This window comes from Notechis scutatus, chromosome 2, assembly GCF_049901735.1.
Source record: "Notechis scutatus isolate UNSWTSFEM ecotype Mainland chromosome 2, rNotScu1.2, whole genome shotgun sequence".
NCBI classification, from domain to species: domain Eukaryota; kingdom Metazoa; phylum Chordata; class Lepidosauria; order Squamata; family Elapidae; genus Notechis; species Notechis scutatus.
This window is the reverse complement of record NC_142010.1, coordinates 84,265,322-84,287,323: the sequence shown is the minus strand read 5'-3', so window position 1 is coordinate 84,287,323 and position 22,002 is coordinate 84,265,322. Positions and strand designations below refer to the sequence as shown.

Sequence of the window (22,002 nt, the reverse complement as noted above, 5' to 3'; positions counted from 1 at the left end):
TAATGATAGTCATAGGGTACAATCAACAATCAAATCATACTAGGAAACAGTCAAGTGGGAGGGGATGGGTGATAAGGAGTGGTGAGAAAGATTAACAGTAATAGTAGTGTACACTTTGTAAATAGTTGAACAGTGTTGAGGGAATTATTTTTTTAGCAGAGTGATGGCTTTCGGGGAAAAACTGTTCTTGTGTCTAGTTCTGGTGTGCAGTGCTCTATAGCAGGGGTCCCCAACCACCGGTCCGCGGACCGGTACCGTCCGCGGAACAACTCCTACCGGGCCGCTGGCTTGCTGGCGCCGCCATCTTTTTGATGAAAAGTGCTTCCGGTGAGCTTTTCCGGTAGAAAGCTCACTGGAAGCACGTTTCATCAAAAAGATGGCGCGCCAGCGCTCGTGAGCTTTTCGGTGAAAGCTCACCGGAAGCACGTTTCATCAAAAAGATGGCGGCGCCAGCGCTTCGGTGAGCTTTTCCGGGTAGAAAGCCATTTCTACCCGGAAAAGCTCATCGAGCAGCATGCCACCATCTTTTTTGATGAACTCCGTGAGGTCACCGGAAGCACTTTTTCATCAAAAAGATGGCGGCGCCCAGCTAATGCCGGTGCCGGGCCGCGGCACCCAGCTGATGCCGGTACCGGGCCGCGGCGTAAAAAGGTTGGGGATCACTGCTCTATAGCATCGTTTTGAGGAAGGAGTTGAAACAGTTTATGTCCGAGAAGTGAGGGGTCTGTAAATATTTCCACAGCCCTCTTTTTGACTCGTGCAGTATACAGGTCCTCAATTGAAGGCAGGTGGGTAGTAATTGTTTTTCTGCAGTCCTAATTATCCTCTGAAGTCTGTGTCTGTCCTGTTGGGTTGCAGAACCAAACCAGACAGTTATAGAGGTGCAGATGATAGACTCAATAATTCCTCTGTAGAACTGGATCAGCAGCTCCTTGGGCAGTTTGAGATTATTTACTCTGTTTCCCTCTGTCTTAACTATAAAGGTGATTGATAATAACTTCCAGAAATGAGGACATCTGCTACTACTCAGTGCTGTTATTTGCTTGGATTATAATGCAGTTTATCTAAAGCAAAATAACAATCCAATCTATTTTTGTCAGGATTGCATTGAAATCTGCAGTGGAATCCTGAATGTTTTTTTTTATGGGTAATTTTCCTTATTCCTCTGAATATATTTTAAATATATAAGCTGCCTGATCAGTGCTCTCTTTTCTATTAGTTTCTTTATCCTTTTTTGCCAAAATCATTCCCTTTTTAAAAAATATATGTAATTGTGCTCTTTTTAATGTAGAGAAAGGCCATTTGTTGGTAAACATGGGCTCATGTCGTTTTTGAGACAATGCATTTCACTCGTCTTTTATTGCCTTTGTACATTTCAAGCCCAATAAAGATCCTATCTTTAATTCACAGAGAGCCTAATTGGAAATGGGGGAGGCTGGCTTCTGACCTGCATAATGTAATGGATGGCCTGCCGTAGACTTCAAAGTCTTGTGTTGACTCTCCTATGTTTCTTTCCAACCAAGACCCAGGTCATGAGAGAGCAGGCAGCAACATGCAGTACTTTGAGAACCTGCTGGAGAGCGAAAAAGAAAGAAACCAAATCAATAAATCGTCCATGAACCCCAGTGAGCCCAAAACATACAATGGCATTTATGAAAGGCCCCGGGACTACCTGCCAGAGCGTGAGACCTATGAAGCCCTTTGCAGAGGGGAAGGTGTGAAACTGGTAAGTGAAAAAAAAGTGCCAAAGATTACTAGCATAAATTTTCATATTGTTAGTGTTTCGTTTAAGACTACATTTTACACCTAAGTTCATCTTTACTTTTAACTTGCTAAGAGAGAGAAAAAGTCCGATAGATAGCTTCACATGGCATAACTTATTTTTAACACCAAGAAACTATACCCTTCATTACAAAACGATGAGAACAAAAATACCATTTCAAACTTTCAAAAACAGTTGTCGTCTCAGATGAATAATGAATAGTTTTTCCTTTGAATTGCATGTAGTTGCTCAACAGTAACCTTCAAGATTATTCCCCTTCATATCAATAAGCTCAGGAAATGCTTAAAATTATGACAAGATGTCATATTTCAACTTGCTTATAGAATCATAGGGTTGGAAGGGACAGAATAACAAAATAGCAGAATTGGAAGAGACCTTGGAGGCCTTCTACCCCCTTCTCAGGCAGGAAACCCTATATGCCATTTCAGACAAATGGTTGTCCAATCTCTTCTTTGAAAGTTCCAGTGTTGAAGCACCCGCAACTTCTGAAGGCAAGCCGTTCCACTAATTGTTCTCATTGTCATAAAATTAATTGTTCTGTCAGGAAACTTGTCAGGACCTTGGAGGTCTTCTAATCCAACCTCCTGCTCAAGGCAGGAATCCTCAAACCATCTCAGACCAATGTTGTCCAATCTTTACTGGAAAAACTCCAGTGATGGAACACCCAGAACTCTGGGAGGCAAGCTCTTCCACTGCTTAATAGTTCTCACTATCAGAAAATTCCTCCATTCCAGATTGGATCTTCCTCTGATGAGCTTCCACCCATTGCTTCTAAATTGATGCCCTCTTTCCTGTGGGAGCCCTTCAGGTATTAGAAGATTGCTGTTACGTTTCTGTCTCCACTCAGTCTTCTTTTCGTTAAGCTAAACATACCTAATTCTTTTAGCCATTCTTCATAGAATTTAGCCTCTGTCAGACCCTTTATCGTTTTTCGTTGCTCTTCTCTGCACCCTTTCCCAGCATCTTTTTTGTATTGTGATGACCAGTAATTAGAAATCTAAAATACTGTATTTATCTGGATATATTCCTAGACGCCTCGAAGACAGAAGAGGTTATTTTGCAGATACCACAGTGGACATCAAAATCCTTATTTAATTATAGCGCCTTTTAAAGAAGAAGATGAATGGGACAGCCCACATATTGTCAGATATTATGAAGTCCTATCAGATGAAGAAATAGAGAAGATTAAGGAGTTGGCTAAACCAAAAGTAAGAGTTCATTTTATTCAGTGGCTGAAATTATATCAGCGTTTCAGTTAATTAATATAAACTAATAAAAAAGTAAAATTGAATTAATTGGGATTGGCCGTTTCCATAAACAAGACATGCATAATCGTTTGTCCAATTTAACAAAAAGAGGAAATGAAAGCTTTTAATACTCTTATGGAAAAGAAGAAAGCAGAATATCTGTTCAAGGTTTATTTTCAATTCTAAACTAGTATGTTTATTGTGGTTGTTGAAGAAGAATGGTGGCTCACTTGCCCAATCTCTACCCATGCTGGCTGGGAATGATGGAAAATGTAATGAGCACATCTGGAGAAAGCTAATTTACCCTGATTATACTGATCAGAGTATTTCATCTTATCTGAAACCTATTTTAGAAAATACAGCAGGACCTTGGGTTTTTCTAGTAGGCTATGATTTTTCATGTGTTTTAAATAGTAGAAAGCTTCCAATTACTTTTTCTTTGGTAATTATTTCCTTTACCTCCTCTAATTAGTAATTGGAGTAAGTTAATGGTCAGAAATTGTAAAAAAAAACAATTATGTTAATTAGTGAATCAGGTTAAGAAATGGAGCGGTTGAGTAAAAGATTTTTTAAGAACATGAATTTATTTTAAATGTTTCTGAAGTCATAATTCTTGTTCATCCACTAGTTCACTTCATTTAGTATTCTTCATGACTTTCATCTCTACAAACAAAGACATTTTTCTGATGATTTATCATTACTTTCTCTGGTTCTTAGACATAAAACCTTGGACTGAACTGAAAGCATGATTATTTCATTTCAGTGCGGGATGTCTAAAATAACAAAGCTATATATAAATATCTGCTTATTTGAAGCCCAGATTCTTTAGATGTTGATCTAATAGATAAATAAAAGTTGCTCTAATATTTTGCTAATTACAATTTTGGACTGTCAGTAAATGAAGCTGTTTTATTTTATTTATACATGAAAATAATTAGATAAATTGGAACATATACTTTAATAATATTAATTGCATCGACTGTATAAACCATTTCCCTTTGAAATACAGATGCATAGTTTTATGGGAAGTATTAGTTGCTACTCATTTTTAATCACTGATTTAAATACACATTAGGTTCCAGGATAGACTAAAGTTGCGGTAATATAGCAATTGATCAGCAATCAAAAGATATATTCATCCATATTGTGATATTAAAAAGTTTGAAATAAGAATGTATTACTGTCGTACACAACATATATTTATCCTTGAGTTGTGTATCAGATATAAGAGTTTTTAGATCAGTTCTTGGTGGTGGTATTAAGGTAAAATTTATACCCAGGATTTGAAAAAAAATAAGAAGGAACAAAACACGAAATAATTACATGAATAGTTTATTCTTTTTTAACCTTAGCATCAGCAATACTAATTTTTGTGGTTCCAATTCTAAACTAAAAAGAGGGGAAATAACTTGCTGCTATTTACTGTGTTTTTCAGACTATAAGACACACCTAGCTTTTGAGGAGGGAAACAAGAAAAAAAATCTGTCTCTGCCTCTGCGTCCCAGCAAACAGCCTGGTCAGCTTCAGCACAGCCTGATTTAACATAAACAGCTGATTCTTGGTTGGATCTGCCTCCCAATGATCTGTTTCAGGCTGCAGGGATTGCTATCGCCTATTGCCTCCACGTGCCCCATTTTTGCCCTTTGCATCCCGTTTTTGGCCTTCACATGCCCCATTTTCGGCTTCCACATGCCCCATTTTCAGCCTCCGTGTGCCCCATTTCCAGACAGCGGGAATCAGAACAGGCCGAAAACAGGGCGGGTGGAGGCTGAAAACAGGATGCAGAGGCTGAAAACTGGATGCTGAGGCCAAAAATGGGGCGCACAGAGTCAATAGGCGATGGTGATCCCTGCAGCCTGAAACAGCTGATCGTTGGAAGGCAGATCCAACCAACAATCAGCTGTTTGTGCTAAATCAAGCTGTGCTGAAGCTGACCAGGCTGTTTGCTGCAAGCAGGCAAATTGCTGGAGGCAGAGGCTGAAGGGTGGGGGCCGGTGGGTGGGCGGGGCTTTAGCAACATTAGCTGTATAAGACGCACAGACATTTCCACCCAATTATTTTTTTTGGGGGGAGTGCGTCTTATACAACAAAAAATATGGTAATATTTCATTTTAAATTCTTGCTTTTTTAAAGACAATGACAAATGTAGCCACACTGTTACATATATTAGAAATTTAGAATTACATCACTTCAAGCAATATTTTAAACTGAGTTTTTGATCCTGAATTCTGGAGCAAGAGCTTATTACAACAGAATAGCAGATGAGTCAGAAATCTGGCATTTCGTTGTGCCAAAAGCTACATGTCAAGACAAGATAATTAATAGGGATATTAAGAGACCAAAGAAATAATATGGAAAAATTGAATTAAGCATGGGAAGACATATGCTGACAAAGAGAGTAATTGTGAGTGTTGTCTATTAGAATAGTAGAACCCATATTAGTGAAGTGGCATTGTTTTAAATAAATGTTTGTGTCACAATTAAGGTGTAGTTACACTGCCATGACTACAGGCATACTGGTGGTCATGAGGGCCAGATCCCTGATTGGTTCAAGCAAACTAAACTCTTAGCTAAGTCTTTCCTAATCATTCCCATTTCCTTTAGTAATCTGTCTCTGTGCTCGCCTCAGGCGGTAAGATGTTAGACTTCAAGACTCTAACTTTCTGCTCATCATGTGCTGCTGTTTCTCAAGGATCTTTAGTAAAAATTAATCACTTCTTTATGATACAGTCTGTTCTATGAATATATTAGAAACACTAGGGGGTTCTGGCAAGGACAAGTTCTCAGTGGGTTCTTCCAGTGTATTAGTATCCGTTTTTGTGCTCAGAGATATTTCACAGTGCCAGTTTCTTGGCATCTGCATTTTCAAGAGATTTATCGGCAATAAACAATTTAGGGAGGGAGGAGATGCCAAGAGGACCCCTGGGGACTGCCAAAGGGGCGGCAACAGGGGGATTCTTACTCTTGTTAAGGGTAAATTCAAGCCTGACTCCTAATATAGTAACATTTCCCTTTACAAATTCTGTAATAGTTCTTTATTTACCTTGATTACATACCAGCTAATGAAAGATATAATCATCAAAGTTTGATACAGCTTTGTTGGTATTGTCTGAGCTTGGTTTCCTCCTGCAGATATTTTCATTACTAGGTTAGGTACCATTATCAGTGCTGACACAAGAAGTGAGTGTTGTTGCCTCGTTATATAGAACAGCTTGTTGTACTGGGATTTACCCATTTCTCCCTAAAATCCTCTGAGTTCCATACATTGTGGCCTGCTTTCCAGTTTTGGGACAGTGCTTTTGCATTACTTCCACTATCATTACCAACCCATACAGGGTTAAGTGTAGCTGTATCTAGTATGAAGAACAGATAGGAATCCTATAGCATACACCAGCACTTTACAGAATTACAAATTCTCACTTAATAACGCTAATTGGGACCACCAACTTATGATTATTACTATGAAATAATAAAATGGGAAGCCAGCAGGAAGGTGGAAAATGGCAATCATGTAACTATGGGGATACTGATGACTACAATTACAAGGACCCCTTGTAAATCTCCTTGTTCAGCAGCATAGTAATTTTGGATGGTTGCTGAACAAGCAATCATTGAGTAAAGTCTATAACCCCTCCTCCACCTACCAAAAAAAATCCTGTGGTATGAGCTTGAGGTGAGTGCCAAGGAAAAACCACTTTTCCCATTTCTAAACCCCAAAGAGTCAAAACAATATTTAAAGTGATGAACTTATTTACCACTAATGCAATACCTCGCTTTTCAGAACATAGAATAAACTTCAGCTGCAATACTGCACAAAATACTTCTTGCAAAAATCTTATGGAATGTTTAGGAATAAAAATGAAAGATGAGTTTGGCATGTTTTTTTTTTTGATACTATTGAAGTTAGTAAATCTTGCATATCTTTTGATACAGTTGGCAAGAGCTACAGTCCGGGACCCTAAAACAGGTGTACTAACAGTAGCCAACTACCGGGTTTCCAAAAGGTAAATTGTGTAAAAATGAATTTCATCCTCTTTTTTTATAGAATAATTTTAAAATATATTGATTGATAATAAATTAAAACATTGAAATACACATCATTGAAAACTTGACCAATAATTAAAACCCTATAGAATGAAGAACTATTGAAATGGTTAGTATTTTTTATATTCTTAATATTTTATTCTATGGTATAGATTTTATGTATTATTATGTATTATCTTTTACAAAAAAAATGTAAAACCTACAATTTCAAGTTGCATTATATTATTATGTAAACTATTGCTTAATGATTAAAAACTAAACATTGTTTTTTTTTTTTTAACAAACTTTATTCAGTTTTTCACATTAAAAACAAAAATCTCTTTTTAGTGGACAACATATTTCCGAGTCATCACCTTTACATACAAATATGACAGCAATTATACATTGATATATGCATACTTAATTCTATTATTACCTTTTCCATTCCAAATTTTCAGTAAGGAGAGAAACAAACACATTAATTCTAGCCTCTTTCATTAATCTCAATCGAAACATCTTTTTGTTTCATTTCAATTATTTCAAATATAATCCTTTAGTATTTGTTTTTAAACATAAAGATAGACAATATGTATTTGCCTAATAATAATAATAATAAAGTTTGATTCTAAATTCTTTCATTAATCTCAATCTAAACATCTTTTTATTTCATTTCAATTATTTCAAATATAATCCTTAATATTTATTTTAAAAATAAAAATAAACAATATATATTTGCCTAATAGTAGTAATAATGAAGTTACCAATGTCTCTCCTTGCTTTTAATAATCTATATTAAACTTATTAATTTAGCTGGTTCTTTAGTCTGTCATATTCCCTTTCCATTACACATTTTTTTAATGAATTCTAAATTAATACAAATTTTAACACACACACACACACAAAAAGAAAAAAGAACAAGTTTCCCCTCTTTTACTATTTTGAGTGTGACATCTTAATGATTAGAATATACCTTTATTCCCTCATCTTAATTCCCAATAAACCATTAATCATTACCTCTTTTCAATTGGATTCCACAGCATATTTCCCCCCCCCCCTTTAATAAGAGTTATCAGTATCTATATTACCCTATTTTCTAAATATTTTAATTGCAGAAATATTCTTATTACACCTTGTCACCCTGCAGAATCCCCTTTTTAATTCATCAACCATTATCTCTGAAAAAACAATTTCTTTTCAACATTTTACTAGTTCTGTGTTTCTTTCTTTCACATGCCTGTTTCTTACTGCTTCTCCTCCCCCTCTTTTCCCCATATCTTTTCTCATTCCAGTTTATATCCCTCTCTTTCTTAATATCTTCCTTTCCCCTTTTCTGCTGAGTCTTTCTGCCTTTCCTGACTTCACAGGTATTCCTTCTTTTAATTGTAAAAAAACAATTTCCTTTAAACATTTTACTATTTCTGTATTTTTTTCTTTCATATGCCTGTTTCTTGCTGCTTCTCCTCCCCCTCTTTTCCCCATATCTTTTCTCATTCCAGTTTATATCCCTCTCTTTCTTAAAATGTTCCTTTCCCCTCTTCTGCGGAATCTTCCTGCCTTTCCTGACTTCACAGGTATTCGCTCTTTTAATTGCCTTCTTAAAACTCAACTTTTTCCTTCTTTCCCCATTTCTTTGTAGCGTTCTTTGTGTTAATTGTCTATTTAAAATGTCTTCTCCTTGAGTCGATTCCTCCTCCTCTGAAAATCTTTCTTCTTGTTCTTCAATCGCCATTTCCATTTTTTCTAGCACAAAGCAAAGTGATTCGCCTCTTTCCTGTAGTAATTCTCTCATATTTTTAAGTTCCATTTTTAATTCCCGAAGAGATATCATCATTCTTATATTTTATGATCGTTAAAGTCCACAAAAAGAAACCACTTTTACTTTCCTTCTTTCTTCTTTCAGTTTTTTAAGGTTCTCAGTTATTCCAGTCCAGGGTTTATACCAAAAACGTCAATCAGTCCCACAAACAATCTTTCCTTTTTCCTTTATTCTGGTTCTGCTTTTACTTTCTAAAATTCTTACTTTGTTTCAATGTTTCTGTAATGTTATATCCACACCAGTTCATTCAAAAACAGGATGCTTTCCCCTTTATTTGAACTAAGTTTTTATCAAAAGGTGACACTCTCCATTATAGAAAGTCTTCACCTTTTTCCTCTATTTTTTTATTTAAGGTTTTTCGAACCTCAATATTCCAGCACAGTCCAGTCTCCAATTTGTAAACTTTGTTATTATTATTCTTTAACAATCTTAAGTCCAGCTTTAGTTTTATACTTGTTTATTCCCAAATTATTTTAGTCCAATTTTATTAAATCTTTAATTCCAGCTTCTTCCTTTCCCGGTTCGAAGCCCCATTTAGCTGTCAAATATATATATATATATATATATTTCTCTGTCCCTTTGTAATTTCGCCGCTCACTTTTCTTTTCTTAAAAATTCTATATTACCTTAATCCCGGGGTACTTTTGTTTAGTTATATTGCCCAGTTGTCCCGGTTCAGATGTTATCCACCTCTTTCTTCCCTCCTGCACAAATCTTAGTCCAGCTGAGCCGTCCTCTTCGGGATCGCCGTTTTAGACCACCGCTGTAGTCGTCTTCGGGAGGAAAAAAAACCAAGCCGGGGGAGATGCGGCTCCCCACAATCAGGCTTGCTGCTTCCTCTTACTCTGCTGCCCCTCCAAGGCAGTTTCAGCCCCTAATCAAAATGATTGGGGCTCTCTGACGAAAGAGCACGAACGATAGCTGCAGAGAGTTGAGATCTACCACCCATCGGCGAGGAGGCTCTGCCTTCTTCCCAAAACTAAACATTGTTTTTTTGAAGAAGTACTGTAAATGTTGACTCATTTGCAAAATTGAGTGAAGATGTGAAAGGAAGAAAGTCCATGTGCCTTTTAAATTTCATGAGTTGAGGCTTGTAAATTCCTGTACACAATCTCTTTTTCTGCAAGTTCCTGGCTGGAGGAAGAGGACGATCTGGTTGTTGCCAAAGTAAATCATCGAATGGAGCAAATTACAGGATTAACTACCAAAACAGCTGAATTGCTGCAGGTAAGTATGTTACCTTTTATTTCTTTTACACAAGGCTCTGCCTCCTGTCTTGAAGCAGAACTGTATGAAATGTGTTGAATGTGTAATGCCCTGAATATTATGAAACAAAAAGCAGCCCCCCCCCAAAAAAGAGAAAGATCATCTTCAAATTTTGATTAAGATTTTTATAATTGAAAATTCTACGAACAGTAATGGCTGGCAATAACATTTAACAGGAAGCTTCAGCTACATGTGCAGCATACCTGCCCATAATTGCCCCATTTTTTAAAATCCAGTATCGGCTTTTTAAAAATTAGAACAGCAAAAAAAAGTCTACATTTCAAATCCAATAGATTCCCATCAATATTTATTATGCATGACAGTGAAATCGTAGCTGCTAATTCCTCAGCTGCTGTTGATCTTCATTCTCACTGAGTTATTCCCAGGAATCTAGGATGCCTTAATCATCATTTCAGTACATTATTGCTTTCCCTCAGTGAGAGTCTTGTTGCCCTGGGTAAATGTCTTGTTGGTTGTACCCACTGCTGCTTCTCTGCGCTCACCTCTTGCCATTGGGTTTTGCTTGTTCTCCTGTTTGCTTGCCTGTTTCACAGGTTTTGCCCTTAAAGCACCCTGTTCCTCCACTTGTTGCAGTTGTGGTTACATATTAATATTATTATTATTGAATTTTTATTCCACCTTTTTTAATATGGTCAACTGAAAGTGGTGACCATATTCCTGCCTTCTATTTTCACCGCCACAACAACCCTGTGAAGTGGTTGAACTAAGAGTGACTAGCCCAAAGCCACCCAGCTGGCTTTCCTGCCTCAGAGAGGCCTAAATGTCACATTCTCCTGGTTTCCAGGCCAACACCTGGCCTAAGGAAGTACGTTAAGAGTTAATGCAGTTTTTGACTGACAAACCTTGACAAAGAGCTGAGATTTCAGACTTCTGCACAACTAGAATTTCTTCTACTATAAAGATATGACGATCAGCTCTCCTCCAATTGTTATTTTTAACATAGCTTAAGAAAAAATGTGAAACAATTCAAGAATAAAAAAGCCAGTTTCCCTATATTACTTTTTCTATATCATGTCTCATTCCCTGTGGACTGCCACTGTCTTCTGAAAACTATTTTCTTTTCCTTGGTTTATCCTATGTTAAATTATAAATTGATAAAACCAATCCTTGTGTGGTAATTAAAACACCAAACATATTAATATTGTATTACATACATACATATATACATATATCATATGGAGAATTCCTTGCCCTGGGTAAGAACAGGAAATTTGACCAGTATGTGACTAATGCAACAAAACCAATCTTACTTCAAATTCACACTACAAATTAACCTAGTGTTGAACACATCTCACCAGTTCAGAGAAACGTGCACTGTATTGTTAGTACGGTTGCACATGAAACTTTATATTGACGTTTAAAAGCAAAATGCATTTTGAAAGATGACCATATTTTATTTTGCTTAGAAGATTTTGCTTTAATTTTGCTAATATATTATCCTTTTATACATTTTAGGTTGCTAATTATGGCATGGGAGGACAATATGAGCCACATTTTGACTTCTCAAGGGTAAGATTTCATATTTTAGGTACTTTCCCCAATTATTGCTAAGTATATCTGATACAGTAAGGGCTAAACTTAGAGGTGAGGGAAACTCCTAGTTAGTTTCAACTATTTTTCTTTTCTTTGTGCAAGCAAGGACAGGGTGGGATTGATTTGGTTCATGATTAGAGCATTGAATTAAAGAAACTGTATTTGTCCCTTACTAGCACCCTGATTTAAATTGTTCCATTTCCTAGAAAAGTATTATCAAGAAAAAAAGGTTCATTGAAATACATATTGAGTGTGGGGTTAACCTTCACTTTCCACTGTCATAACTGATTTATTCAACCTCCCTCTAAAGCTGTTGTTTTTATATATAAAAAATAAGATTTTAGGGAATCCATGTCATCTTGTGTTTGGCTCACAGGATGACTGTGAACAACTAGCATCATATTCATGGAAACCATTTTTCCTTACAAAATATGAAATATTATGATGTTTGCTAGGTAAGGATTATATTTAAGTGTTTATATTTGGAAGAAACAAATGAAGAGCAAAGAAAGCACTATGTGCACTTCTGTATTTTTTCTAAATTACTTTCTCTCAGTTAGAAAAATTAGGATTTCTTCCCATAAAGTATTTTTAATTATAAGCCAAATGGTAAGTGATTAGTCCAAGATTGGATGTAATGTCAAAGAACTGCAACCACCCTTCCCCTAAAAAGATATGCCCACCCCCACCCCTTTCCTGGCCAATATACATTATTTGCCTCATGGCAGACAGTTTTTCTAGTTTTCCCAAACTTATATGAACCTAAAATGACAGTAGTGATTTTTAAAGATGGGTGTATTAAGGGATGTGATTAGTAGGCTGCTTATTGTGTCTGAGGTTTAGGCAGAGAACTTTAAAGTTCATGCGTTTTGAAAAAGAGATGTCATTTACTAGCCCACCTTTTCCTGGAAAATCTCCCTCATGATCTGGAGAAGAAGAATATCAAGAAACAACGCTGTGGCTTTTCTTCCAATGGTATATTTCCAGCCATCTACATGTTAGCCAGTAAAGTCAAATGGGGATAGGAAACACTTGGTAAGAGTAGATCACATTTCTATTTCGGCTACCTCTAGAAGAAGTTAATTAAGAGGTAACCATCTATCCATCTAATACATTGTTCAGGTTCCAACTGAGAGGTAGAGATCTTTCAAATCATAGTCATGTTACTTCTCAGAGGTTCTATAATAGAGTTGGAAGATTGTTGAGGTGGTTCCAATTTTTACAGGGTCAACAATTACACATTAACATTCCCTGCAACAAACTATGCCCATCGCTGAACATCCGTCGCTGAACATGTGTGTAGGTTCTAGATACACAGAAATGAACTGAATCTCTAATTGATTCATTTTATGGCCCCTTTCTTGATATCTCTTTCCAATTTATGATAAATTGTTGATGATACGAAGTATGGCTTTCAAGCTATCTATATTATCTACTTAATAAACATATTTAATTAGCTTATAAATCAGCATATCTTTAAATATATTTGGTGAAATGCTTTGCTAAAGTCAAGATTATATTTGTAGCATTCCACAAACTATTATTATGAAAACAACTCAATTAAAAAAATAGTCTCGCAATAGTTTTAACTTCTTAGAGTAGCACTATTTCTTGACTTCGTTTTTCTTCCTTTTTTTGTGTGGGATCATGCCTTACTATATAAAGACATGATAAAACAAGCTATTATCTGATTGCATCTCTGTCAGGACAAATCTGTTATTACAAATTGGTGGATACTTAAAGCTTCTTCGCTAAAACGGATCTGTGTAAGGGAGGCAACGAAACAATCAACAAGATATTCATTCTTGGATGATACGTAATGCTTGGAATTTAGTTGTCAGCAGCCAAGTTTGAGGAAAGTTAGCAGCTGGATTTCTTAGGGATTTGGACTGGTCCTCCAGGCTCTGTGTACAGCACAGGTTATGACTTGAATCCATTTGCTATTACTTTATGATAATTAAAATTTCCAAAGTAGTTGTATAACTGTTTATTGATTGATTGATTTAAATTTATTAGCTGTTCCATTCCAGTCAACTCTGGGCAGCATACAAAAATAAAAAATAAAAACATAAAAATAGTGATAAACATTAAGTCAGTAGGCAGCCCAGACTAAAATACTCTTCTAACAAAATCCAGAAAAGAAAACTGGGTTCATTAAACAATGGCAGACATCAGGCCTGGGATTAGAGGCAAATTTTCAAAGCTTTCCAGAATCCAAGGAGACGGTGCCATCCTTATATCAGAGGAGACGCTGTTCCAGAGGGTGGGACCCATAACAGAGAGAGCATACTTGCTCAGTCCCCCAAGATGGTAACATTTAACGGAGGGGACCTGAAGCACACCACTGTTGGAATGCATTGGCTCAGCAGAAACAATTGGAGATAAGTGGTCTCACAGGTTTCTAAACCCTATACATATAGAGCTTTATAGATAATAAACAGCAGCTTGAATTGCAGTTGGTAGCCAACTGGCAATCATTGCAACTTAGGCAGAGCTTCTAAGAGTCTTCAATGAGTTGCAGATGACAAGAGCTACCCCATATCTCCTTCCCTGAGATTGTGGCTGGTGCCAAACCTGAAACCCAGGTGGGCATATTTCGAAGAGAAAGACCTTTTCCTCCAGATTTATTACACACCAATCTGTCATAGATTTATGACACAGGCAGTCATAGCTTTGCTTATTTGTTTATAGATTATTCTACACTTATACATTTTTTTGCTACTGATCATAAATTATGCTGAAGACCAGTTTTCATTTATTTAAGAGCTGTTATGCTGTTTTTAACATGTTGTTATATTTATATATTTAAATGGGTTTTTTAAATCTATCCTATTAGCTCCCCTCCATCCTTTTACTGTAACATGGTCTCAAAGTTTCAGGTGTAATAACCAGATCAGAAAGTTTGGGGATTCCTGTGGCATTAATGTGTCATGATATCACACATTTATTAATGCTAACTATATTTTCCAGGAACAATTCTTCGTTGTAGTACCAGAAAAACAGCATTCGCTTAGCTGAAAGCATTGCTGCTTTTGTCATCCATCATAGCATAATATCAATAAAGGCCTGAAAGAACCTTGCTTTTAATAGAAAAATGTTCGTTTCTCTTATATCTGTTTTTTCCCAAATACAAAGATAAGGAGAGTTGCTCTGTGGCTAGTTGGGATTTAGTAACATGGCATGTTATTTTTTATTTATTTATTTATTTATTTTGTCAAAAGCTTACAATAGAAATAAGAAGAAATAGAAGAAATAGGAACTAATAATTGGGGACAATAGGACAGGGACGGTAGGCACAATTGTGCACTGATGTTCCTGTCAGACTTTTTACATTCTTGGCTGCTGATCATGAGGGGGAAATGGCACTTTTGATTTCTATTAGCTGAAAAATACCTTTTCACTTTTTATACTGCAAAGAGTGATCATCATTCAGCCACAGGTTTACCAAATATACTAATCCAATAGTGAAAAAAGAAACCTGATGTATTACAACTCTCGTCATTCACAGAGGATTCACAGAGATCTCATTGTGCTAAACCAAAATGTGTTTTGTTTATTTTTGGCTAAGCACATTGTGTGAAGCCACCCATGGTGGTTTGTAACTTTGACCTACAGTCTCAGTATATGATCTCAGTTGTGACTTATTCAGAAAGCCATGGTTAAATAAACTATGAGGGTGAAGGTTCGTTCTCCAAGCTTGTGGGCACCCCTGATGTGAAAGTGTTAAATATTGTAGCTCTTTCTATCAGGATCTCAGTTTTTTAGGAAATTTCTTAGAAAATGAGTCAGAGAGTGAACCTTCACTCCTCATCTTACAACAGATATTCGCCACTATTGTATATAAACTATGGTTTAGCACAGAGTGTGGACTAAAACAACTGCTAGTTTGCAGACATGATTTTTGAACATGTTAAATTATAATGCTATTGCATCTGAGACTTTGACTTAAACCTGCAACCCTGTTCATATACACCTGAGAAAAAGTTCCTAGAACAATTGGGTGCACCTAGTTTCTATTAAGATTTCTGAACAACCTCCAAGTCCTATTTCCAAAGCAACAAACCTGCAATCAATTTGGAAGTTGGGTTAAAGTTGTTGTTTGTTTCAGCGACCCTTTGACTCCACACTCAAAACGGAAGGAAATAGGCTAGCAACATTTCTTAACTATGTAAGTATCTTTGTATTCTTATCCTCGTGCTTGAAATTTGCAGTTTACTTTTATTTAATTTTATAGAAAGATGAAGCTGATGTTTTCAAGCGTTTAGGGACTGGGAACCGTTTGGCCACTTTTTTGAACTATGTAAGTATGAGAAGTCTTGGACAAGTAGAGTAAGATTTGTTTTTTTTCTCATGCCACCATCTTAAATGGAATGAACTGCATGATATTTTTTAGAGACTGTTGACCCAGTGTTAAATGAAGTCATAGTATCTGTAGAGATTTAGTTTTCCATTTTCATGCTTCATGTATACTATGAAGTTTGGCTTAATTGTGCAAAGGAAATTGGTGACTAAAATACATTTTTAAGAGTGGAGCGTTTGTGATAATTGATTCAATTTTGGGAACCCATTCAATCATTATTATTTGTGCAGCCACAGAATCTGTTCTCATTTTACTTGCCATGATGTGGAAGGGTTAAATATTGCAACTCTTTCAATCTGGATCTCAGTTTTTTAAGATTTTTCTTAGAAAATGACTAATAAAAAGCACTAGTTTATTCCAGATATGTGCCTGTAGTGCAGTTATTATTACTGTTACTAGTCCATTAGAATATCACTTCTAATCTGCAGTCCAGCAATTATGGAGCATTCATTAAACCTACCAGGCATTCATTCAGCCTTATCCTTCTAAAATCATTGATCCAGAGAAAGAACTGCTGATATCTTTCTGCTTGCTGTTGCCAACATCCAGCTCTAATCATATTTTGCCATTTTAACTGGAAGACACATGTGCTTAAAGATAACCATGATAAGGCAATTCAGTAGAATCTGCAAAGAAGCATGGAACCAGAAAAAAATAGGATATTTTACTTTCAGTTACCATGTCAAGGTTTCGGTTTCTTCCTAAAATTTGCAAAATTCTCTGACCTGTATAATGATTGCATCTCTTTAGAGGTGCCTCATTGTCCCTAAATTAAAACATGGTAGTTTTAATTAGGTAGGTATATGTTCCATCAGTTGAATGAAATCCAAGTTATAGAATGGGATTTGATTGCCCCTCTATTTCTGCTGCTGCTGCCTGTATCATTTGAAGTTGGAACTAGTACTAGAAATAGAATTACAGATGTAGAACTACAGATAGAGCAGGAAGTTCATGGACTTGCTACTCCCTTGCATGAAAAATAACACAATTTAGAATCAGAACCATTATATGAAAGTAGTAACTCCTCATCTTAGTTAAAGTAAAGGCACTATGTATGAAAGAAGTGCTTGTATTCTGTAGCATCTGTGGGTAAAGCAAAATAAAGCTGTGTTAGTTTCATTGCAGTGTTTCAAATTCATAGAGATTGCTTGGAGAAGCACAGAATTAAGCAGTATCATTAGAGCTCAGGCAATTTTTCAGATTACTAAGGAAATGCATTGGCCAGAAGACTGGAATCTTTATTCTCTGATTAGTAATATAATCCCTCCAAAATCTGGAAGAGATGAAAGCTGCAGTCTTCAAGGCACATACAGGCAGGGCTGGGATTCAACCGGCATTACTACCGGTTCAGTACTTTTATATTTTAAAAAATCACTATTTTTAATGCTTATGTTCCTGTTAGGTTTTTTACTCCTAAATATCTGCATCCACAGGCTTTCTCTCTCTCTCTGTTAAAAGATGTCATGGATGCTTCTTCAAAACTTTGAATGTGGCTTCCAGAACCTCTCGAGAGGTTGCTGCATAAATTTCTAATATGACAGAATGGGAAATTTATTATGAAATATAGTACAGTATAGTAGTCGTATTTCAATTCACATTTTTGTGTAAATTAAATCAAATTTTTGTTTTGTCCTGGCCCCATACACCTCTTGGGATGTAGCTTTCATCCTGCAAAAGAATGCAAATCGTTGCTGGGTAAGAAAAGAGTTGATGTGGACTCAGTGAAAGATCTTATAGGTCTTCTTATTTTCCTTTCTCAGATGAGTGATGTTGAGGCAGGAGGTGCAACAGTTTTCCCAGATTTTGGAGCTGCAATTTGGCCCAAAAAGGTAACAGATGTGCTTTTCTGTAACAAATGCTTTCCTACTAGGAAGGTGAAAATTAAGTTTGGTTTCTAGCTCTATTTCTTTAGAATCTATTGATCTGCAGAATTTCTACTCAGTTAATCATTCTGGATAACAAGATTGTTGCAATGAGGTATTTGTGGTTGCTATCCATAAGTGAGAACATTCCAGTGGGACAGCACCAGTCATTAAATTTTAGGCTGATTCTTACTTAGACAGCCTTCCTCTGTATTGAACATAATTTTAAATCTGTCTTTGCTGGAAAGAGGTTTACAAGGTGTATTTAAGGAGCATTATATGTTTTTGTTTAATTAAAGGGGTCCATGTAATTTTACTTTCCAATAGCAAATTTTACTTTCCTTCTCTTTGCTGTATGCTAACACTAACCCCTGCCCCACCCCGGCCCTCAAGCAGATTAGAAGTTTACAAATCAAATTAATTAATATTTGCAGTGGGTCTTCCATAATATCCCACAGCTTAGCACAATAATTGAATCCAGCCAATTTGACATATTTTTCCTTAAAAATGTAAGGGGATCCATTTGTGTCACATTAAAATCAATGCAACCTGCATCCAAGAAATGCTTGTGTTTGCTATAAATGCATTTCTCTTCAGCGAAGAGCAGTACTGTTTCCTAAATCCCAGTTCATACGGATATTAATGTTATGTTGGTTTAAAGGGCCTAATTAACTTTTCTCCAAAGCCTATTTTTAATTTAAATGCTGCAATTGTCAGCACCATGTTTCAGCATAATTTCTGGAATGGAGATTTTTTTTTTTTTGTCTTAATCCTACTGCTAAAATAACTTAGAATGACCAGTAATTTGTAGTTAATAAATTTAATACACGAGCAGTAATTTGCATTACCCCTATATTTTTGCAGCTTTAAAAATGTATTTACAAATTAGCTGCAATCTTGATTCTAATTAATAAAAGAACCTGCAAGACCTGTGTATGTTCATGCCAAATAATGTTTTTCTTCTGATTGGTTATGAGTTTCGTTATTTCTAGAGAGCATGAATTAGTACCATGTTAGTTCTAGTGCCCCTCAGACTTCGGTCTAGGAGATGATTTTGGATCAATCGCTCTCTCAGCCCTGAGAGGGATATAATAGCAAACCACTTTTAAAAATGCTTCCAGGACAACTGCAGAGACTTCTCCAGGCAGTCACCAGGAGTTAAGGCTATCTTGAAAGCACACATTTCCTTTTGCAATTCCATTAAAACCAGGAATGGGAAATATTGTAGATATGTTCCAAGGTATTAAGACAATAACTAGGTATGAGTGTCCTACCTATTCTTATAGCGGTTTTAAGTTAGATGAAAATGCACTCAACACTGAATTTATTTGAAGGAGTAAAGTTTGTTGTTGTTTTCAGGGGACTGCAGTTTTCTGGTACAACCTTTTCCGAAGTGGAGAAGGTGACTATCGAACGAGACATGCAGCATGCCCAGTGTTAGTAGGCTGTAAATGGGGTAAGTAAAAATCATATCTTTGTTTTGGGAAGCAAGATTTAAGGTTAGTCAAACAGCTAAGGAACACTGGATTATTTTTGGTATAGGATTTTTGTCTTGCTATGACACATTCTTGGACAATGTGCTCCCACAATGAGATTCCTTTGCTGTTAGCTTATGTCTAAAATTTTGATGTTCATTTATAGGATAAGAAAAATAGAAAATGCTATCTGCTATAATACTGACAAGATGTGAATGCTAGCTAGGAAGAACGTAGCATTTCAATGAAATTTTAAGCAGCAGAACATTTGAACGTTCAGAGTTGCATGTAGTTGTCCTTAGCATCAGTCAGATATCATTTAACAGGGAATACTCCCCGAATGAGCACTCCTGTTAATTCCCACCCACCGAGTCCCACTGAAGTTTCTCAGATTGCATTGGCTCTCAGTGGGCATATTGTGTTCAGTGCAACCATATATGCATGATGTTGGGCCCTAAAGTGCCTATCAAGAAGCAATGATCATAAAGTAATTGTGGTGAGGGGAGAGGGATGGCAGGAAGACTTGTATATCATCATGCCAGAGTGAACTAAGGGTGATTCTAAAACTCAACTTTTATAGGAGTGTCATGATCCATCTCCCTTTCTGTTCATGGGGTGTAATATTAGATATTAAACGCTCTCATTTGCATCAGCTCTAGAAGAGTTTTCCTCAAGTTGAGTGTTCTCCAGATGTGTGATTGCTGAGAATTCTGTAGTTACCAAAGTTGGTGAAAACTGTTCTTTAACCATATGGAGCCCATTGACAGTCCTTTGGAAGCTTTCCTTACCATTCATAAATTGAGTTGGACTAAAAGAAATCATTTTTCCTTCTGCGTTTTGAGAGCTGGACAAAATGGACAAAATAAATCAAATAAAGCTCTTTGCTACAAATCACTTGTGCTCAACTACTCAAGGATTCAACATGAAGAGGTAGATAGGTGGTATATCAAGCTATCTCCCAATGATTCACACCCACAAGCACATCGTATGAATATAGTGGCCAAACATTAAATGTCCATTTATATGAATCTACATTCAAAACTAGATTTAGAGCAGACTGAAATACTATTATCAATGTTATATGTGAATTATCAGTCTGTATGTTGTCAATTAAAACTGTATTCTCTAAAATGTGATGCAGGAAAGTCGCAGGTAGTTCTGCTTTTCTTACTATATTGATTGCATTTGTCATTTATATAATTTAAAGTATTCGTGTATTTTTAGAGTCATACAATGGCTGAAGATGCTTAGTATGATAGATGGCAAATAATGAATAAATGTAACAATCCTGCTTTTTTTTAACAGTATCAAACAAATGGTTTCATGAGAGAGGAAATGAATTTTTAAGACCATGTGGTACAACAGAAGTGGACTGAAACCAGCCCAACCATATTTTCCCCTTCTGCTGTTAGCCTTCTGCATTGTTCAGTTCATTTCTAAGAAATGACTTCTTCTATGAAAACGACAGCATTATTTATTGAAGAAAGGCAGCATCTCACAAGAAAACAAGACAGCTCTTCAGACAGTTGGTGCTATGTGCTTATATATGGACACTGTCATTTCTCTTCTCCTTTCAGATTCTGCAACATCCAGCAAGATGATACATTACACATTGGTCATAGAACATTTTTTTCAAAATGTATATTTTGAAAACGTTACTGTATTTTCTAAGAAGTGCAACTTCGATTAAATCTTTTTAAAAAGAAGCCACATGTGTCATGTGTGCTTAATCTGCGGCAAGTGTTGACATTTTTCCATTTGTTCATTCCCATGTCACTAGCTATTAAGTGGGGAAGAGGAAGCCAAGGTGATTTGGGCTTCATAATAGCTACAAATATCATTTGCTGCAGAAGCAGGAAGAAGAAATCTCATGTAGGTGAAAATCATGGCTTCAGATGAATGCGCGTAGCAACATGTCAGCAGGCTTCAAATCATGCTTTGGGAAATATATCAAATATAAAGATATCACAATTATATCACAAATATATAACTTATATTTGTTGGTTTTTCATCTGTGGCTAAACTGAAGGTAGACATAAAAATTCAGCCATGAGAACTGTATTTCATAGTGGAAAATGAGAGGTTTTTTTTTTTTAACAGAAAATGTATTTTATTATTAAATAAAATGTCTGCATGACTGAAGAAAAGGACGATTATGTTAGTGATTCATGGCCATATAAGCATCTTTTTCCATTCACTGGGGTATTTTTTTTTATACTTGGGAAGATTACAGAAGTGATACCATCATGACATCAGGCAAGTGAGTGGGATCGGTATTGTTCTGAATGTTTAAAGTGTCTTTTGGTTCTGTTTTGCACTTGGCAGGGGACAACAGACCGAAAGTCACCTTGTGATTCATGGATCACAAGTGGCTTCTTCCCACCTTTCTTGGAAGGAAACCTCTGTCCTAAATACCTGAAGCTCCTCCCTTTCCCAGCCTTTCCTTTGGAGAGAACAGTGTTTTAGCTGGGAATAGGAACCTGCTCATTTCTCTCTTCCTTCCCTGGTTGTATTATTATTTTTCTCTCAAAAAAATGTAGGATTAGTCAACCAAGTTTGCGGTATCTGGCTGTCTACAGAATTCTATTGTATTATAGTTGTGTTTAATTTAAAACT

At 36.2% G+C, this 22,002-nt stretch overlaps 1 protein-coding gene across 7 annotated transcripts in view; it reads left to right on the top strand.

The window, feature by feature from the left end:
- Positions 1 to 21,092, top strand: part of P4HA2 (prolyl 4-hydroxylase subunit alpha 2) — a 56,448-nt gene extending 35,356 nt beyond the window's left edge. For 4 of the 7 annotated variants that reach the window (XM_026687534.2, XM_087955345.1, XM_087955344.1 and 1 more), the window contains 9 exons: positions 1,524 to 1,726; positions 2,815 to 2,991; positions 6,964 to 7,034; positions 9,997 to 10,096; positions 11,612 to 11,665; positions 15,798 to 15,857; positions 17,810 to 17,878; positions 19,271 to 19,367; positions 20,692 to 21,092. In XM_026687534.2, coding sequence (XP_026543319.1) covers positions 1,524 to 1,726; positions 2,815 to 2,991; positions 6,964 to 7,034; positions 9,997 to 10,096; positions 11,612 to 11,665; positions 15,798 to 15,857; positions 17,810 to 17,878; positions 19,271 to 19,367; positions 20,692 to 20,762 — 902 coding nt within the window. In that variant the 3' untranslated portion in view covers positions 20,763 to 21,092. Of the gene's footprint in view, positions 1 to 1,523; positions 1,727 to 2,814; positions 2,992 to 6,963; positions 7,035 to 9,996; positions 10,097 to 11,611; positions 11,666 to 15,797; positions 15,858 to 15,923; positions 15,990 to 17,809; positions 17,879 to 19,270; positions 19,368 to 20,691 lie in introns of all 7 variants that reach the window. The other 3 variants (XM_026687516.2, XM_026687524.2, XM_087955343.1) reach the window with 1 other exon arrangement.
- Positions 21,093 to 22,002: the final 910 nt, after the last annotated feature.